Source organism: Salmo salar, chromosome ssa19, assembly GCF_905237065.1.
Source record: "Salmo salar chromosome ssa19, Ssal_v3.1, whole genome shotgun sequence".
Taxonomy (NCBI): domain Eukaryota; kingdom Metazoa; phylum Chordata; class Actinopteri; order Salmoniformes; family Salmonidae; genus Salmo; species Salmo salar.
In genome coordinates, this window is record NC_059460.1 from 10779914 (window position 1) to 10799022 (window position 19109).

General features: G+C 44.9%; 1 protein-coding gene across 8 annotated transcripts in view; it reads left to right on the forward strand.

Annotated features, from left to right (window-relative positions):
• The first annotated feature begins 2152 nt into the window (after nucleotides 1-2152).
• phldb2b (pleckstrin homology-like domain, family B, member 2b) overlaps nucleotides 2153-19109 on the forward strand; it is a 46858-nt gene continuing 29901 nt past the window's right edge. For 5 of the 8 annotated variants that reach the window (XM_014157220.2, XM_014157226.2, XM_014157223.2 and 2 more), the window contains exons 1-4: nucleotides 2214-2541; nucleotides 15558-15614; nucleotides 15878-15998; nucleotides 16861-17043. In XM_014157220.2, the coding sequence (XP_014012695.1) occupies nucleotides 2509-2541; nucleotides 15558-15614; nucleotides 15878-15998; nucleotides 16861-17043 (394 nt within the window). In that variant the 5' untranslated portion in view covers nucleotides 2214-2508. Of the gene's footprint in view, nucleotides 2174-2213; nucleotides 2542-15557; nucleotides 15615-15877; nucleotides 15999-16860; nucleotides 17044-19109 lie in introns of those variants that run through there. The other 3 variants (XM_045702085.1, XM_014157237.2, XM_014157222.2) reach the window with 2 other exon arrangements.

Below are 19109 nucleotides of genomic sequence, written 5' to 3' on the forward strand. Positions count from 1 at the left end.
GTATGTATGCCATTCAGAGGGTGAATGGGCAAGACAAAACATGTAAGTGCCTTGAAAACAGGGTATGGTAGTAGGTGCCAGGCGCACCAGTTTGCGTCAAGAACAGCAACGTTGCTGGGTTTTTCATGCTCAACAGTTTCCCGTGTGTATCAAGAATGGTCCACCACCGAAAGGACATCCAGCCAACTTGACACAACTGTGGGAAACATTGGAGTCAACTCAATATTAGGAAGGTGTTCCTAATGTTTGGTGTACTCAGTGTAATATATATATATTTTAGGAACTCAGTTGGGGTCTCAACTTACTGTTAAGTGTTAGAATAGTAGAATACACAAGGTCCAATTTCGACAATTGGCTGTGTTTATATCTCATGTCAGTCACTGACATTCACTCAATTAGCCTATGTCAGCTAACATTTTATAGGTTGGTAAGTTAGTCTATCCAGCTATCTAAACTTGTAGTAATCAAGGGGAGCCCCCATTAATTTCGTTAGTCGTTCTCACTCAGATATCATGGCACAAGTCATGCCAACATGTGTAGAATTGCAGGAAATAAGCTGTAAAACTGGACCTTTTTCACAGCAAAAATGTTTGAATTGCATGAATTTAGCTATAAAATTGCAATATCTTCTTTGCGCCCCATGGCAAAATGTGTAGAATTGCAGGAAATGAACTCTAAAAGGCTTCATGACCTACATGGAGAATCACTTCACACTGAGAATATTTTGTAGGAGTAGGATACTTGGTGACCTGTGACATTGCCAAAATAAAACCATTTGTCCATTACAAACAAGATGGGACCTTTCATTCAATGACCTTTTAATTTATTGAGTGATTGGTTACAAATGTACATGCATGCCATTGGGCGGGACAGTGCTGGGCACGTGTTGGATTTTCCTGTTTATGCTGAGTCCTCTCTGTGTCAGATAGCCCCCTCTGATCCTGGGTAGCCTCTCCTTCCACACAGAGAGGAAGAGGTGAAGCAAGAGGTTTTACCCTGCCCAAAATCAGTCCACGAGTATAAGCCCACGAAGTGAGGAGTTTTTGTATGGAGATCAATGAGCGTGTCGAATCTGGTCAAAAAATAATGCAATTGCTAATTTGATACACTAGGCTATTTGATTGAATAGACGTTTCTTAATGGTTATGTTGCTGCAAATACACTGATATAATTGGACACGTGGCATTTCGGCAGCTTTGGAGAAGAAAAAAAACGTTATATCAGAGTTGTGCCTGTTGTCATAGAAATAGATAGGCTATCCATGATGAGTCTATAGCCCATTTTAGCATGGACATTGCCATCGAGGACTTGCACAATTTTAAAGTAGTCAACTCGGTGGGGATTCCTATGAGTTCTGTCAATGCAGAAGAAAATGTACTACTTTAAAATGGAGATAGCCTCAATGGCGCTGTCCCATGCTGTCACAGAGCTATAACGGCACAGATACAAAGATGAGTTCTCTATCCCTATGGCATGTTGGTCACACTCTGTATCTGCCCACTCATATGCTAGAATAGTCCCAACTGATCTCGCCTCCTCCCGCCTGCCTTCCATCTATGAGAACAGATATTTCCATTGTTAGAGCGGTCACTCAAATATCTTGTCAATATAATAGACAATCTTTGCGCCACACCACCGCGAGCCACCTGGGAAGCTGGACGCGCGTGCGTAACTTGAGCGGGTCTTGTACAGACTATTGACTCACACACCAGAGATTCGCGTGCTGTCGGCGTGCTCCAGTGCCTAGCAGGACAAATTCCGTCTCGCACCTGCGGACAGCAGGTATGCGATGAAACGATTAGCCCTTACCACCGCTCTCTTGAGGCATCCGTTACATAGAAGATCGATGTTTTTCTAACCATAGCTCTAACTGAGTTAGGATACATTAGGAACTATATTGTCATTATATTTTATTTCCCCCTGAAATAGGCTAGTCACCGTGCAAGGAAATACATTCCTGAAGTAATTAGGTTTGCTAAACGTTGTTGCAGTCAGGGCAGCTCTAAGGGAATTGATATAAATTGATTAAAGCTACATGCGTAAAAGGGACTTTGGCTCCGATTTGTCTCAATCCGAAGAAGAGGTCACAATTTAGATATCTTTCTCAGAGGAGGAGATGAGGAGTTGGAAGAGGTCAAGCAGAGGTGTCTGTTAACACCTACCCATTATGACTGTAAGTTTGAGCACGCGCACGTGCGCCCCCAGTCCAGTCCCTGTTCTTCCCAGGTCCCATTCCAGCTGTTGTGCATTCCTGTGCGCTACACGGCCAGCCTCTCTGTGTGTATGTGTATGTATGTATATATATTTTGTTTGTGGGTGAGGACGGCGCATCAAGTATCTCCTGAAGAACCGCGAGTGCCGTTAAACTTCTCGGTCCAGCGGTGGAATGCGCCGGTGATGCGTCCTGGACAAGGTTTAGAGGAAAGTGACAGCAGCAGAACCGCTTGGATTTTTTATTAAAGAGAAAGTTTGGGAACTTTTGTGTTTGTGTTGGAATCTTCTCTCGTCATGACCGAGCTTCTCAGCCCCGTTTCAACAACGGTAAACCTTTATATTCTATTCGTTTTACGTTTATTTCGGTGTATTATTTACACGTGACAAGGTCTATATGTTATTTATAGCCTGCTATGTTTTCATAACATGTTATTCTGTTACATTAGCCTAAATGTTTTTTTTAAACCGGTAGGCTAGTCCTATACTACCGGTTCCGTTGTTCTTTTAGAGGTTAATTTCCTGAGTGAGCCATTTAGCAGAATAATGACAGATTATAGCTCAGTAATCCGTGTTTAATTGCAGATTTGGTTATTTTTAAACACACAAAGAACACTGTTGTTGATTTTCTATTGCTGTGCACCCTGCATGCCAATATTGGCTGTGGCTCTGGATACAAGTCCTGCGCAGGCAAGCCTGTGCCTGCACCATGATTGTTGTGTCTGCAGACAGTATACAGAATATGATCACGTGAATGATCCAAGATCTGTATACTGTATGGTACACCACGCCCTCTCGGTTCCCAGGTATTCTGATAGTGTTGGTGACATGTGCAGAAGATAAAGCTCCCTCTCTCAACAGGTAACTGGGTCAGTCTACATGGGGAGGTGGAGTTTAATGTAACATGAACCTGGTCCACGACATACAGCATTTACAATCCTCCATAGAACCCTATAACCCCAGTGCGTATCAGACCATACCCCCTGACCCTATAACCTTTGACCCAGCCTTATCCTTTCAAGACAGAATGAATGTAGAATTTGACCTGAGCTTGACAAGCTACACACCCTAGCCATGTTCTCATCGTAGCATGAAGGTGAGACGGGCAGACAGGCCAGTGGCACATTGTCCATGTGACGAGGCGATCAATCACAACAGTGGATGGAGAGAAGAGGAACCTAATTTAGCAGTTTGTCTCTACACAGACTGTGGAGAAAGTGTTGCAATGTTTTCTGAAATAGTTAGTATTTCCAGATTCTTCTCAGATTGAAGGTAAAGACTGGGTTCTTCTAGTTTGAGACGAACATTTGTTTACTTGGTGGTGCAGAAGATAGACCCCGAACGTGTTAGGTGGGTCTCAGCAGAGTACCGTTTAGGAACCACAGGCATAGCCAAGTGGGGAGATACTATTGTAGAGTGGTATCTCACTCTAGTCTGTTTCTACTTAGAACCAGAGGGGAGTTTCAGAGTCTGGTCAGATATGAGGGAATCGATCCTCATGAGAAAAGGACGCAGACTACCTCTTACTACCCTATTTCTCATCCAAACAACCACCATCCCCTTTCATGCTTTATAAGCTTTGTTGCGTTCTCTCTGTTTGAGGGACTGTCTGTTGGTGTGTCTGTATTTTCTCTCTCCTTATGACTCTCCCTTTTGTGCTCCTCCTCTCCCAAAGGTCTCTCTCCACCCTGCAATCTCGCTCCATTCCTCCTCACATTTCCCTCTCCTTCTTTCATCTCCCACTCTTTCCCTCCTCTAATGTCTGGTCTATCCCAGAGTGACTTGGCATCTAAACCGTATAGGTCAGCTGACCCAGAACTCATTTAGTATCTGTCTGATATCCATCCTTCTGCAAGTCAAAGCACCAGCTGATCCACCACATATATTATATAGGTAATCTTGGGTTTCCTAATGCATACCTTCATATTAAGTATCAGATTGGCTTCAGTGACTTTCAGCTGTATCAACATTAGTCATCCTGTCATATGTTGATTTGGATTCATAATTTATTTTTAATTTGTTTACGGGTGATGAACACAATGAAAACAAGAGCTTCCTGGTCTACATGTATGTGTTTGAGGAGGTGTTCAGGCTAGGATTTATTAAGCAACTCTTCAGCTCTGCTCCTACACTTATTAAAACACACACACACACACACACACACACACACACACACACACACACACACACACACACACACACACACACACACACACACACACACACACACACACACACACACACACACACACACAGGTTCGAAAGGCCATGCGGAGGATGAATCCAGAGACAGAGGGGGGTTTGTTTCTAAAGGTCACTCTCGCCCAAGTGTGTGTGTGTGTGTGTGAGACTCTCTAAAGTGTGTGTCGGTTCCTCTCTCCAGAGTTGGAGACAGCTTTCTCCTCTCCCGGGTACTTGACTGATCAACTTAAGCCATTGATTAGCCAGAGAGTGATTAGAGTGAGACAGGGAGGGAGGGAGGGGTTGCCACACTCGACCCTCATGTATAAGTGTTTCTGTGTGTGTGTGTGTGTGTGTGTGTGTGTGTGTGTGTGTGTGTGTGTGTGTGTGTGTGTGTGTGTGTGTGTGTGTGTGTGTGTGTGTGTGTGTGTGTGTGTGTCACCCAGAGGGGACTAGGCAGAAGCAGGGACACAATAAGAGCTTTGTCAGCGTACGGAGACCTCACATGGAATGTAGGGAGGGACCGGCCAGAGAAAGAAAGACAGAAGAGAGAGGGGAAGAGAGAGATATTAAATTAGTGCACTTGTGTACAGTTTCCCTTTTTTTTACATCCCCACCCCCCAAGGCACACACCACAGACCCCTAAGGGAGTGAATGTTATTTATAATAAGGGTTACGTGGAGAAAATGGGACCTCTCTGAAAAGAAAATGGATGGCCCTCCCTTCAGCAACATATATTTTACCTAAACCCTCACTGAACACTTGACAAAAAACAAGTGACCCTCCCCTGTACCCAAAATTATAATTAAAACATAAGGTGGACAGGAGAGAACATGTCTACCCTTTACCCCAACTTCTTGGACAGACCAGAGCCTTAGATATGCCGTTTTAGAAACTGTGCTTCGTCCTGAAAGCATTACATGGCAACGCAGGAATTTTGATCGTGCACAGGGCTGCGGGCCAGAAGGTTGTGGGTTCACAGACCACCGTGGACAAGAGTAGGAATGGAAAGATCTCCTTTATAGTAAAAGCATTGCATGAATCTATCATCGTTTTTTGCAGGTCATAAAAACAAAATCCTTTTTATAAAGATTTCATCCAATTCTACGTAATTTGACATATTATCAAAATATATTTTAATACCACACAAATTCCCGAAATTACAGGCTAAGAATAGACAGAGAGATAGGCCTGTGTTCATTTTATCATATTTCTTCAATGCCAAATCAGTGTGTCTTGTTTGCAACTTAACTGTCCCTGTTTGCAAATAATTAAATCTGAGACGTCGTTAGGAATATGAGCATGGTACTTTCAAAAGTTAGGCCTACCTTTCCACCCCACACAGAGTAGGCCTAATGATGCAGAATAATGCATGCTTTAACTGCTGGCTACTCTTCTTCCGTGGCTTAACCCAACGAGAGAAGGTCACAATCGTTTCCCTAAAAGCTGCCTGGGTTTAAACATATTCTACTGTAAAGAAAGTGAATAGCTTAATCAGTTGATAGTGTCAGAATTAGATTACTTCCCAAGTAAGTCCATGTTTTGTCTCCTTGGTTATAGAAGGTTGTAGCTCAGCCTCTGAATGTCATAGAAACAGCTTGTTTCAAGCATATAACAGCGCGGACCAAAGCGCTGTTATAGATCACTATATAATCGGATCCATTTTATTTTCCTAAATATTCTTAAGCTAACATGGGGAAAGCCTGTGCTTTTTCTATAATAAAAAGTAGGCCTCTTATACCCCCTCAATTTGAGTCTTGGTTTTAACTTAACAGCTCTTCATTGACACTGAGTAGGCTATTTAAAAAGTGCGGAGGAATTGACCTAAAAGTCTATGGATATAGCAGCCCATAGCCTAATTTCCTCTGTCAAACAGGTAGGCCTACTTCTTATTTCTTAAATAGGAAGCAACAGGCTCCAACACAAAGCCCTCGTTGTTAGTAAATTCAAAATGAAAACGGTTTAAATGAATTATGCTGCTTACTCAAATTTGCCTACTTTCAGAACCATGTCCATTGCCGATTGATTGGGCCACAGCTGCTGCTTCAAGTTTCAGCTCCACAATGTCATTTTCTCAAATCTGACTTATTGTGAAGGGAATAATTCTGCTAAATAAGCCTACATCATGGGAAAGAAACATTATTTTTAATAAAATAAATTATTTTAGTAGCAAGCTATCAAAGTTGACCTCTGGTCCTCCACATCTTCGTGCTCTCCTTCTCAAACTGAACAGAGCATAGCCTATAGGTTAGTCCAAGCGCAATATAGTGCATTTTTTGGACTAGGCCTAATCAACAACAACAAAAATCAGAAGAAACCTTTGATTCTCCTCCTGAACTGCCACTGTAGGCCTACAAAGCGCAGCCATTGGTTAGGCAGCACACAAACAAGTGTTTGACCAGTAAGATCAGAGCAGACCAAGGCTCAGTGTTGGAATATCCATTGAAGTGTGTAATTCAGTCTAGTTTTATTTACACCATCCCAGCAACTACCTTAGAAATATAACTTTGCTCTGTGCTTCTTATGCTATGTGTGTGTTGAGCAGTTTAAACATCTATACTGCCATTTCTACCTTAAGTAGTAGACCTCTGTTATGAAAACGCATAAATCTCTGGGTTAGAACTTAGAACCCCAAGACATGTTCTCTGACCTCTGATGTTCTCTGACCTTTAGGAGCGACTTGGACTGGGATCCAATCCCCATCACCAGAGATATGGAGCCTATAGACGTATAGGAATGTGACACACACACACACACACACACACACACACACACACACACACACACACACACACACACACACACACACACACACACACACACACACACACACACACACACACACACACACACACACACACACACACACACACACACACACACACACACACACACAACCCAAGAATGTGGCTGCTGAGGGTAGTTCAGTATTCTGTATCCCGGGGCGACACACCTGAGTGCTCCGCTAAAGCTTAACGAGGCCAAACACCTGCCCTGACTTGCCTGCTCACCTTGTTTGTGGGATGGGGGCTGTGTAAGAGGGGGAGGCGTGAAGATGGATAAGGGTGATCGTAAAGCAGCTCCTGTCATTATGAAGAGCACTTCTACTTCAACTGCTGTTGACCTCCATCTACATCTGCTCCTCTCAAACACACATACATACCCAATTTATCAGTTGTCGATTATCCTTTGTGTGTGTGGTGTGTGTAAGAGTGTGTGTGAGCGATTGCTGGGAATACACCCGCATTAAGGTAACACCCGTTTCCCTGAAGCGTGGAGTAGGATGTGTGTGTGAACATGATTGTGTTTGAGTGTTTGTGTGTGTTCTCTCATGGTGTGATGTCGGGAAGCAAATGTGATAAAGACAAGAGCTGATGTGAGATGTTGGGTGTGTGCGTGTGTGTGTGTGTGTGTGTGTGTGTGTGTGTGTGTGTGTGTGTGTGTGTGTGTGTGTGTGTGTGTGTGTGTGTGTGTGTGTGTGTGTGTGTGTGTGTGTGCGTGCGTGCGTGCGTGCGTGTGTGTGTGTGAGAGAGAGAATGTGTCTGTAGAGGGGCAATGGTGCTTTTGCGCCATAAAGGAAGTGAGCTCAGACAGGAAGAGAGTTCTGAATTAGAGGAAGTGCTCTGGCGCGGCTGGTGATTTGTGTTTCCTCTACAGAGGAAAGGAGGAGAGGAGGATAGAGAAGAGGAGGAGAGAGATGAGAATAAAGGAAAGAAGAGGTGGGAGGAGGAGAGGAGAAGAAAGGACCATGGAGAGGAGAAAAGAGTAGAGGAACATGGAGGAGGGGAGAGGTGAGAGGAGAGAATAGGAGGAAAGAAGATGAGAGGAGAAACAAAGGAGGGGACAGAGGACGGCTGAGAAGAGACAAAGGAAAGGAGAGAAAGAGGATGGAGGGAAATGATAGGAGGGTAAGGAGCAGGAGCTGGAAGAAGAGAGAGAGGGAGAGAAAGGAAGGAAGGAGGAGAGGAAGGAGGGGTGATTGAAGGGAAGGAGGTGCGGTTGATGGGGTTTTAACAAGGCTCTAATCATCTGAGCTGTGCTGTTTCACTCGTCTGTGTGTGTGTGTGCATGTGGTAGGGGTAAACATACTTCGATCACTCGCCAAGGCCAACCCACCCAGAAATTCAACAAACATAGACACACCTCCCCACCATGTCATTCTGGTGCTCTTACTGTTTGTATTCATATCTATATGAATATTTTCTCTGTGTTTAATCCCTCCCCTTGCCAACTGCTCTCCGTCCTCTCACACACTTTCTAACGCTTTAAGGTCAATTCTTCATACATACTATACTTTTACACATACTCATACACCCACACTATCTAGATGTGGATTTATTGGCCTTCGTTTTAATTCTTGCACAGAGCTGTGAAATAAACCTCACTCCAATCAACAGTTGAAAATTCACAACCTCTGTCCCCTCTCATTCCATGGCCTTTAGGGTGGAATTGTCATTACCACTGCCAAGAACTAAGGTCGTGGTCTTCTGTGGGGAACTTGGTCCCTCAGGGCGGTTTGACCAGAGACAACCACTCATGGTCACAGTCATGGTTGTAGAGTGCCACTGTGGTGTGTGTGCGTGTCTGTGTGTGTATGTGTGTGTCCCAATGTGGGCATGGGCATGCCAAACACTCCCATACACTCGTGGGAAAACGGCCGGCATGGAACATTCCAGCCCATTCCTCCCACTGGAGTGTGTGTGTGTGTGTGTGTGTGTGTGTGTGTGTGTGTGTGTGTGTGTGTGTGTGTGTGTGTGTGTGTCCTCCCAGCCTGTGCCCTGTTGAAGTGATTTTTTTCCCTCTGGAACACTTTCACACAGACATTCTCTCACATGTGGCAGCTGTGTGTGCGGGAGAGGAGTTTCTGTGAGTGTGTGTGTGTGTTATTTTTTGTATTTTATGTATTTATAAAAACAATTGTTAGGGGGTAGTTCAGCTTTAATAGTGCAGGTAGATTGTAGATTCCATCAATGTAATTTTCGGCATAATTTCCAACCCCCATATACGTATGTATATATAAAGTCAACAAAAAAAGAAAAGTCCCTTTTTCAGGACCCTGTCTTTCAAAGATAATTTCAAAAAATCCAAATAACTTCACAGATCTTCATTGCAAAGGGTTTAAACACTGTTTCCCATGCTTGTTCAATGAAGCTTAAACAATTAATGAACATGCACCTGTGGAACGGTCGCTAAGACACTAACAGCTAGGCAATTAAAAGGTCACAGTTATGAAAACTCTACTGACTCTGAAAAACATCAAAAGAAATATGCCCAGGGTCCCTGCTCATCTGCGTGAACGTGCCTTAGGCATGCTGCAAGGAGGCATGAGGACTGCAGATGTGGCCAGGGCAATAAATTGCCATGTCTGTACTGTGAGATGCCTAAGACAGCGTTACAGGGAGACAGGACGGACAGCTGAGCGTCCTCACAGTGGCAGACCACGTGTAACAACACCTGCACAAGATCGGTACATCCGAACATCACACCTGCGGGACAGGTACAGGATGGCAACAACAATAGCCCGAGTTACACCAGGAACGCACAATCCCTCCATTAGTGCTCAGACTGTCCGCAATAGGCTGAGAAAGGCTGGACTGAGGGCTTGTAGGCCTGTTGTCAGGCAGGTCCTCAACAACGTCACCTATGGGCACAAACCCACCGTCGCTGGACCAGACAGGACTGGCAAAAAGTGCTCTTCACTGACGAGTCGCGGTTATGTCTCACAAAGGGGTGATGGTCGGATTCGCGTTTATTGTTGAAGGAATGAGCGTTACACCGAGGCCTGTACTCTGGAGCGGGATCGATTTGGAGGTGGAGGGCCCATCATGGTCTGGGGCAGTGTGTCACAGCGCCATCAGACTGCCTGCAATGATAACAAGCTCAATCTCAATGCTGTGCGTTACAGGGAAGACATCCTCCTCCCTCATGCGGTGCCCTTCCTGCAGGCTCATCCTGACATGACCCTCCAGCATGACAATGCCACCAGCCATACTGCTCGTTCTGTACGTGATTTCCTGCAAGACAGGAATGTCAGTGTTCTGCCATGGCCAGCGAAGAGCCCGGATCTCAATCCCATTGAGCACGTCTGGGACCTGTTGGATCGCAGGGTGAGGGCTAGGGCCATTCCCCCCAGAGATGTCCGGAACTTGCAGGTACCGTGGTGGAAGAGTGGGGTAACATCTCACAGCAAGAACGGGCAAATCTGGTGCAGTCCACGAGGAGGACATGCACTGCAGTACTTAATGCAGCTGGTGGCCACACCAGATACTGACTGTTACTTTTGATTTTGACCCCCCCTTTATTCAGGGACACGTTATTCCATTTCTGTTAGTCACATGTCTGAGGAACTTGTTCAGTTTATGTCTCAGTTGTTGAATCTTGTTAAGTTCATACAAACATTTGCACGTGTTAAGTTTGCTGAAAATAAACGCAGTTGACAGTGAGAGGACGTTTCTTTTTTTGCTGAGTATATATACACACAGTACAAGTCAAAAGTTTGGACAAATCTACTCATTCAAGGATTTTTCTTTATTTTTACTATTTTTACATTGCAGAATAATAGTGAAGACATCACAACTATGAAATAACAGACATGGAATCATATTGTAACCAAATAAGTGTTAAACAAATCAAAATATATTTTCGATTTTCGATTCTTCAAAGTAACACACATTTATCAGGTTTCAGGTATGACCCAGATGCAGACAGTGTCGAAGAAACAAAAGTTTATTTCTAGTACGGGGCAGGCAAACGACCGTTCAACGGCAGGCAGAGGTCAGTAGTCCAGAGAGGGTGCAAATGGTCCAGAATGCCAACAATCTTGAAGGAGTTTCCACATATGCTGAGCACTTGTTGGCTGCTTTTCCTTCACTCTGCGGTCCAACTCATCCCAAACCATTTCAATTGGGTTGAGGTTGGGTGACTGTGGAGGCCAGGTCATCTGATGCAGCACTCCATCACTCTCCTTCTTCGTCAAAAAGCCCTTACACAGCCTGGAGGTGTGTTGTGTCATTGTCCTGTTGAAAAACAAATGATAGTCCCACTAAGCGCAAACCAGATGGGATGGCGTATCGCTGCAGAATGCTGTGGTAGCCATGCTGGTTAAGTGTGCCTTGAATTCTAAATAAATCACTGACATTGTCACCTGTAAAGCACCCCCACACCATCACTCCTCCACGCTTCACGGTGGGAACCACACATGCTGAGATCACCTACTCTGCGTCTCACAAAGACATGGTGGTTGGAACCAAAAATCTTAAATTTGGACTCATCACACCAAAAGACAGATTTCCACCGGTCTAATGTCCATTGCTCGTGTTTCTTGGCCCAAGCAAGTCTCTTCTTCTTATTGGTGTCCTTTAGTAGTGGTTTCTTTGCAGCAATTTTACCATGAAGGCCTGATTCACGCAGTCTCCTCTGAACAGTTGAGATGTGTCTGTAACATGTGAAGCATGTAACAGACATGCATCTACATGCGAAGCATTTATTTGGGCTGCAATTTCTGAGGCTGGTAACTCTAATGAACTTATCCTCTGCGGCAGAGGTAACTCTGTGTCTTCCTTTCCTATGGCGGTCCTCATGAGAGCCAGTTTCATCATAACACTTGATGGTTTTTGCGACTGCACTTGAAGAAACTTTCAAAGTTCTTGAAATGTTCCGGATAGACTGACCTTCAGATCAAATCAAATCAAAGTTTATTTGTCACGTGCGACGAATACAACAGGTGTAGACCTTACAGTGAAATGCTTACTTACAGGCTCTAACCAATAGTACAAAAAAGGTATTAGGTGAACAATAGGTAAGTAAAGAGATAAAAACAACAGTGAAAAGACAATGAAAAACAGTAGCGAGGCAATAAAAGTAGCGAGGCTACATAAAGACACCGGTTAGTCAGGCTGATTGAGGTAGTATGTACATGTAGATATGGTTAAAGTGACTGCATATATGATGAACAGAGAGTAGCAATAGGCGTAAAGAGGGGTTGGCGGGTGGTGGGTGGCGGGACACAATGCAGATAGCCAATGTGCGGGAGCACTGGTTGGTCGGGCCAATTGAGGTAGTATGTACAAGAATGAATAGTTAAAGTGACTGTGCATATATGATAAACAGAGAGTAGCAGCAGCGTAAAAAAGGGGTTGGGGGGGGGCACACAATGCAAATAGTCCGGGTAGCCATTTGATTATCAGTTAAAACTGTTGAGAAGCCTTTTTGTCCTAGACTTGGCTCTCCGGTACCGCTTGCCATTCGGTAGTAGAGAGAACAGTCTATGACTGGGGTGACTTGGGTCTTTGACAATTTTTAGGGCCTTCCTCTGACACCGCCTGGTGTAGAGGTCCTGGATGGCAGGCAGCTTAGCCCCAGGGATGTCCTGGGCCGTATGCACTACCCTCTGTAGAGGCCAAGCAAGAGGCCAAGCAATTGCCGTACCAGGCAGTGATGCAACCAGTCAAGATGCTCTCGATGTTGCAGCTGTAGAAGCTTTTGAGGATCTCAGGACCCATGCCAAATCTTTTTAGTTTCCTGAGGGGGTATAGGTTTTGTCGAGCCCTCTTCACGACTGTCTTGGTGTGTTTGGACCATTCTAGTTTGTTGTTGATGTGGACACAAAGGAACTTGGAAGCTCTCAACCTGCTCCACTACAGCCCCGTCGATGAGAATGGGGGCGTGCTCGGTTCTCCTTTTCCTGTAGTCCACAATCATCTCCTTAGTCTTGGTTACGTTGAGGGATAGGTTGTTATTCTGGCACCACCCGGCCAGGTCTTTGACCTCCTCCCTATAGGCTGTCTTGTCGTTGTCAGTGATCAGGCCTACCACTGTTGTGTCATCTGCAAACTTAATGATGGTGTTGGAGTCATGCCTGGCCATGCAGTCGTGGGTGAACAGGGAGTACAGGAGAGGACTGAGTACGCACCCCAGGAGGGCTCCAGTGTTGAGGATAAGTGTGGCAGATGTGTTGCTACCTACCCTCACCACCTGGGGGCGGCCCGTCAGGAAGTCCAGGATCCAGTTGCAGAGGGAGGTGTTTAGTCCCAGGATCCTTAGCTTAGTGATGAGCTTTGAGGGTACTATGGTGTTGAACGCTGAACTGTAGTCAATGAATAGCATTCTCACATAAGTGTTCCTTTTGTCCAGGTGGGAAAGGGCAGTGTTGAGTGCAATAGAGATCGCATCATATGTGGATCTGTTTGGGCGGTATGCAAATTGAAGTGGGTCTAGGGTTTCTGGGATAATGGTGTTGATGTGAGCCATTACCAGCCTTTCAAAGCACTTCATGGCTACAGATGTGAGAGCTACAGGTCTGTAGTAATTTAGGCAGGTTGCCTTTGTCTTCTTGAGCACAGGGACTATGGTGGTCTGCTTGAAACATGTTGGTAATCAGGGACATGTTGAAAATGTCAGTGAAGACACCTGCCAGTTGGTCAGCACATGCCCAGAGCACACGTCCTGGTAATCCGTCTGGCCCCGCAGCCTTGTGTATGTTGACTTGTTTAAAGGTCTTACTCAAGTCGGCTACGGAGAGCGTGATCACACAGTCGTCCGGAACAGCTGATGCTCTCATGCATGCCTCAGTGTTGCTTGCCTCGAAGCGAGCATAGAAGTGATTTAGCTCATCTGGTAGGCTCGTGTCACTGGGCAGCTCGCGGCTGTGCTTCCCTTTGTAGACTGTAATAGTTTGCAAGCCCTGCCATAATAAGACGAGCGTCGGAGCCGGTGTAGTATGACTCAATCTTAGCCCTGTATTGACGCTTTGCCTGTTTGATGGTTCGTTGCAGGGCATAGCAGGATTTCTTGTAAGCTTCCGGGTTAGAGTCCCGCACCTTGAAAGCTGCAGCTCTGCCCTTTTAGCTCAGTGCGAATGTTGCCTGTAATCCATGGCTTCTGGTTGGGGTATGTACATACAGTCACTGGGGGAACGACGTCCTCGATGCACGTATGGATAAAGCCAGTGACTGATGTGGTGTACTCCTCAATGCCATCGGATGAATCCCGGAACATGTTCCAGTCTGTGATAGCAAAACAGTCCTGTAGTTTAGCATCTGCTTCATCTGACCACTTTTTTATAGACCGAGTCACTGGTGCTTCCTGCTTTAATTTTGCTTGTAAGCAGGAATAAGGACGATAGAGTTGTGGTCAGATTTACCAAGTGGAGGGCGAGGGAGAGCTTTGTACGCGTCTCTGTGTGTGGAGTACAGGTGATCTAGGTGATTTCCCTCTGGTTGCACATATAACATGTTGATAGAAATTTGGTGGAACTGATTTAAGTTTCCCTGCATTAAAGTCTCCGGCCACTAGGAGCGCCGCCTCTGGGTGAGTGGTTTCCTGTTTGCTTATTTCCTTATACAGCTGACTGAGTGCGGTCTTAGTGCCAGCATCTGTCTGTGGTGGTAAATAAACAGCCATGTCTTAAGGTAATGATGGACTGTTGTTTCTCTTTGCTTATTTGAGCTGTTCTTGCCATAATATGGACTTGGTCTTTTACCAAATAGGGATATCTTCTGTACACCACCCCTACCTTGTCACAACACAATTGATTGTCTCAAACGCATCAAGAATGAAAGAAATTCCACAAATTAACTTTTAACAAGGCATACCTGTTAATTGAAATGCATTCCAGGTGACTACCTCATGAAGCTGTTTGAGAGAATGCCAAGAGTGTGCAAAGCTGTCATCAAGGCAAAGGGTGGCTAATTTGAAGATTCTCAAATATAAAATATATTTTGATTTGATTGATACTTTTTTGGTTACTACATGATTCCATATGTGTTATTTCATAGTTTTGATGTCTTCACTATGTCCTAAAAAGTCATTTATAAATTCTTCTGTCCTAGTTAAAAACAAGTTATCATCCAATAGGCTTTGATTACATTTCCAATATCCTCGGCCCACATGGAAATTCTATAAGAGTAATATATATGCCAATTATTTGATGGTCTGAACGCATTCTGTCCCCTATCAACACTTTTCTTTGTGCGTGCATGTGTTTACGTTTCTGTGTTTGTTCTAAATATGCAATCAGCTGGCTGTGGGCATTCCCGCTTCTCACACGGGTTCCCGGGTTTTACAGCTGTTGGGGTGTGTGTGTTTAGTTTTCTGGGCCTCTCTGTGTCTTTACAGTATATGTGTGTTTGACTGAGTCTAACCTCACTCTCCTTTCTCTCCTGTAGGACCCAGAGACACTCTGTCAGCCAGAGTCAGACCAGATGAGTCCAGACGAGCCACAGGTGACAATAGATACCTCACTCAGCTACATCACAATGTACTGGTAGTAGAATAGTTGCTACAGTAAGATCTTTATAGTTTGGACCAGCAGCACTATAGAAAGCTGCTTTCAGTTTATTTTCAAAATAAGTTGTTAGAGTTTACATGCTCGATTTTTCCTTACTTTAAAATACAAATTGGTTGTTCATGAAAAGAAGCATACTTTTAAGATGTAATATTAAGAACTATTTGACTGTATATGAAATGTGTGGATGTTTCTCCCCAGTCTCCCTTGGACCTGAGAGACACAGGGAAATGTCTGAAGGTCCAAACAGCCACACCACATCTGGTCAGCCTGGGCAGTGGGAGACTGAGTGTGGCTATCACCCTACTGCCCCTTAAAGAAGGTAACACACACACACACACACACACACACAAACACACACACACTTGATTAGGCCATACATGCCATGTCCCTTTCATCTGTTTCCCGAGAACCCCCTGTAACCATGGTGACTGCTACTGGGGAGAGGGGGTGTGAGGGAGAGAGAGAAAGGGAGAGAGGGGAAGAGAGAGAAAGGGAGAAGGGGAGAGAGAGATGTGGGAGAGGGAGAGAGAGAGGGGTGATAAAGAGATATGGGGAGATGGAGAGAGAGAAAGAGAGTTTGGGCGAGAGAGAGGGAGAAATGGGGGGAGAGAGAAAGAGAGTTTGGGCGAGAGAGAGGGAGAAATGGCGAGAGAGAGAAAGGGAGATGGGGGGGGGGGGTGTGTGATACTCTGGGAGGAAATCAGGTCACAATAGAGCCAGGACAGGGAGCCAAGCTGACTTCCCCCCTCAGGGAACACTAAAGACACACACACACACGCATGCACGCAAATGCAATCACACACACACTGTAACAAGTGCACACACATACATGCAAGCACACATGCACACAGTCACAGTATTTTTACTGTATAATGACATAATTACAGTGTATTTATAGACCTTTCAGTAGTTGACACCACAGGTGTCTCTGGTTCATCAGTATTCCAGACAGATATCTTGCTAACAAGCCAACAGGGTGTAGATGGTAGCAGAGATAACAGAAATCTACACACAGAATCAGACTGACTGGTAGGGAGACTTAAACACTCTCTTAAACAGATGTGCTAAGCTTAGCTGACTATATAACTCTCTAGCCTAACAATGCAACACTCACCCCAAAAAATGCTGATCTAAAGTCAACTGAACTTTCCCCCACAATGACATAACATAAATTTTTCCAGGAGTGACCCGTATCGGGCGTGAGGACGCGGCGGTACCCCAAGACATCACCATCCAGGGTGTAGGCATCGAGGCGGAACACTGCATAATCATCAACACGTCAGGGGTCATCATCCTCGACCCTTGTGGTAACCTCTGCTCCCTGGATGGCGTCCCTGTGACATCACCCGTCCCGCTCACACAAGGTGAGATATACAGAGCAATGCACACACAGGACCGCAAACAAACACACTTTGTCGCCACCTACCGGTAGTACTTGTTTAAATGCAGTGTTGTTTGCCTTGCCTGCATTGGTTACAAATCAAATCAAACGTTATTCGTCACACGCTTCGTAAACAACAGGTGTGGACTAACAGTGAAATGCTCACTTACTTACTTACAGGCCCTTCTCAACAATGTAGAGAGAAAGAATATAGAGAAATAATAGAAAAGTAAACACCTAATAATACTGTAGATACACAATGAGTAATGATAACATAGATAACATACAAGGGGTACCAGTACTGAGTCGATGTGCAGGGGTATGAGGTAATTGAGATAGATATGTACATATAGGAAGGGATAAAGTGACTAGGCAGCAGGATAGATTATAGACAGTAACAGCAGCGTATGTGATGAGTCAAAAAGTTAGTACCAAAAGGGTCAATGCAAATAGTTAAATAGTTACCTAGCTACCGAGACAAACTATTTAGGAGTCTTATGGTGGTAGAAGCTCATCAGGGTCCTGTTGGTTCCAGACTTGGTGCATCAGTACCGCTTGGTGTGCGATAGCAGAGAGAACAGTCTATAACTTGGGTGGCTGAAGTCTGACAATTTGTAGGTCCTTCCTTTGACACCACCTGGTATAGAGGTCATGGATGGCAGGGAGCTCGGCCCCAGTGATGTACTGGGCCGTACGCACAACCTCAGTAGCACCTTGCGGTTGGATGCCAAGCAGTTGCCATACTAAGCTGTGATTCAGCCAGTCAAGATGCTCTCAATGGTGCAGCTGTAGAACTTTTTGAGGTTCTAAGAGCCCATGCTAAATATTTTCAGCCTATGAGTGTGTGTGTGTGTGTGTGTGTGTGTGTGTGTGTGTGTGTGTGTGTGTGTGTGTGTGTGTGTGTGTGTGTGTGTGTGTGTGTGTGTGTGTGTGCGCGTGTGGTTAGCTTTTGCCCTCCTGTATACACTGAGTATACAAACATTAGGAACACCTTCCTACTATTGAGTTGCACCCACTTTTGCCCTCAGAACAGCCTCTATTCGTCGGGGCATGGACTCTACAGGGATGCTGGACCATGTTGACTCCAATGCTTCCCACAGTTGTGTCAAGTTGGCTGGATGTCCTTTGGGTGGTGGACCATTCTTGATACGCACTGGAAAACCATGAAGGCATGAAAAATAGCAGCGTTGCAGTTCTTGACACACTCAAACCGGTGTGCCCGGCACCTACTACCATACCCTGTTCAAAGGCACTTAAATATTTTGTCTTGCCCCTTCATCCTCTGAATGGCACACATACACAATCTATGTCTCAATTGTCTCAAGGCTACACTGATTGAAGTGGATTTAACAACTGACCTCAATAAGGGATCATAGATTTCAACTGGTCAGTATATGTGACGGAAAGAGTAGGTGTTCCTAATGTTTTGTACACTCAGTGTATATGTGTATGAATCGTGTGAGTAAAGTTTATGACCCGGGTTCTTCATGGTGTTGTGAAGCTGTGTGTGTGGTGTTTGTGTGTGGTTGAGCCATTAGCCTTTTAGTTTAATTATCCTTGGTTTGGAATGGATAGCTCCTGTTGTTTACAATGCAATGACTCACAACTTCCAACTGCAGAGAACATACTCGTCCTTTTCCATTCCTCTCTTTCGCTCTCTCTCTCCTTCTCCTTTTCAGTCTCTCTTTAGACATTTCTTTCTCTCTCTCTCTTTTAGTCCTTTTCACTCTCACTTCTCTGATTTCTCATCTTTAAATCCTTGATCCATCCTCCTTTTCATTCTTTCCCTTCCCATTCATTACCCAACATTCCTTTCTCTTTTTCCTTCTTTGGGTTTTTGGAAGGTGTAAACAAGAACGCAAACACATTCCTCTATTTTTACATTCTCTCACTTTTCCCCCCTCCCTCTATCCCCATTAATCCCCCTCTCTCTTTCCACACCTCTTCCCCAGCTCTCTGTCGTGGTCTGGTCTGACCACTGTCAGTTAAATATTGACTGACCTGTTTGTTTTCTCACTGTGGCTAGCTGACTCAAATATTGACAACATC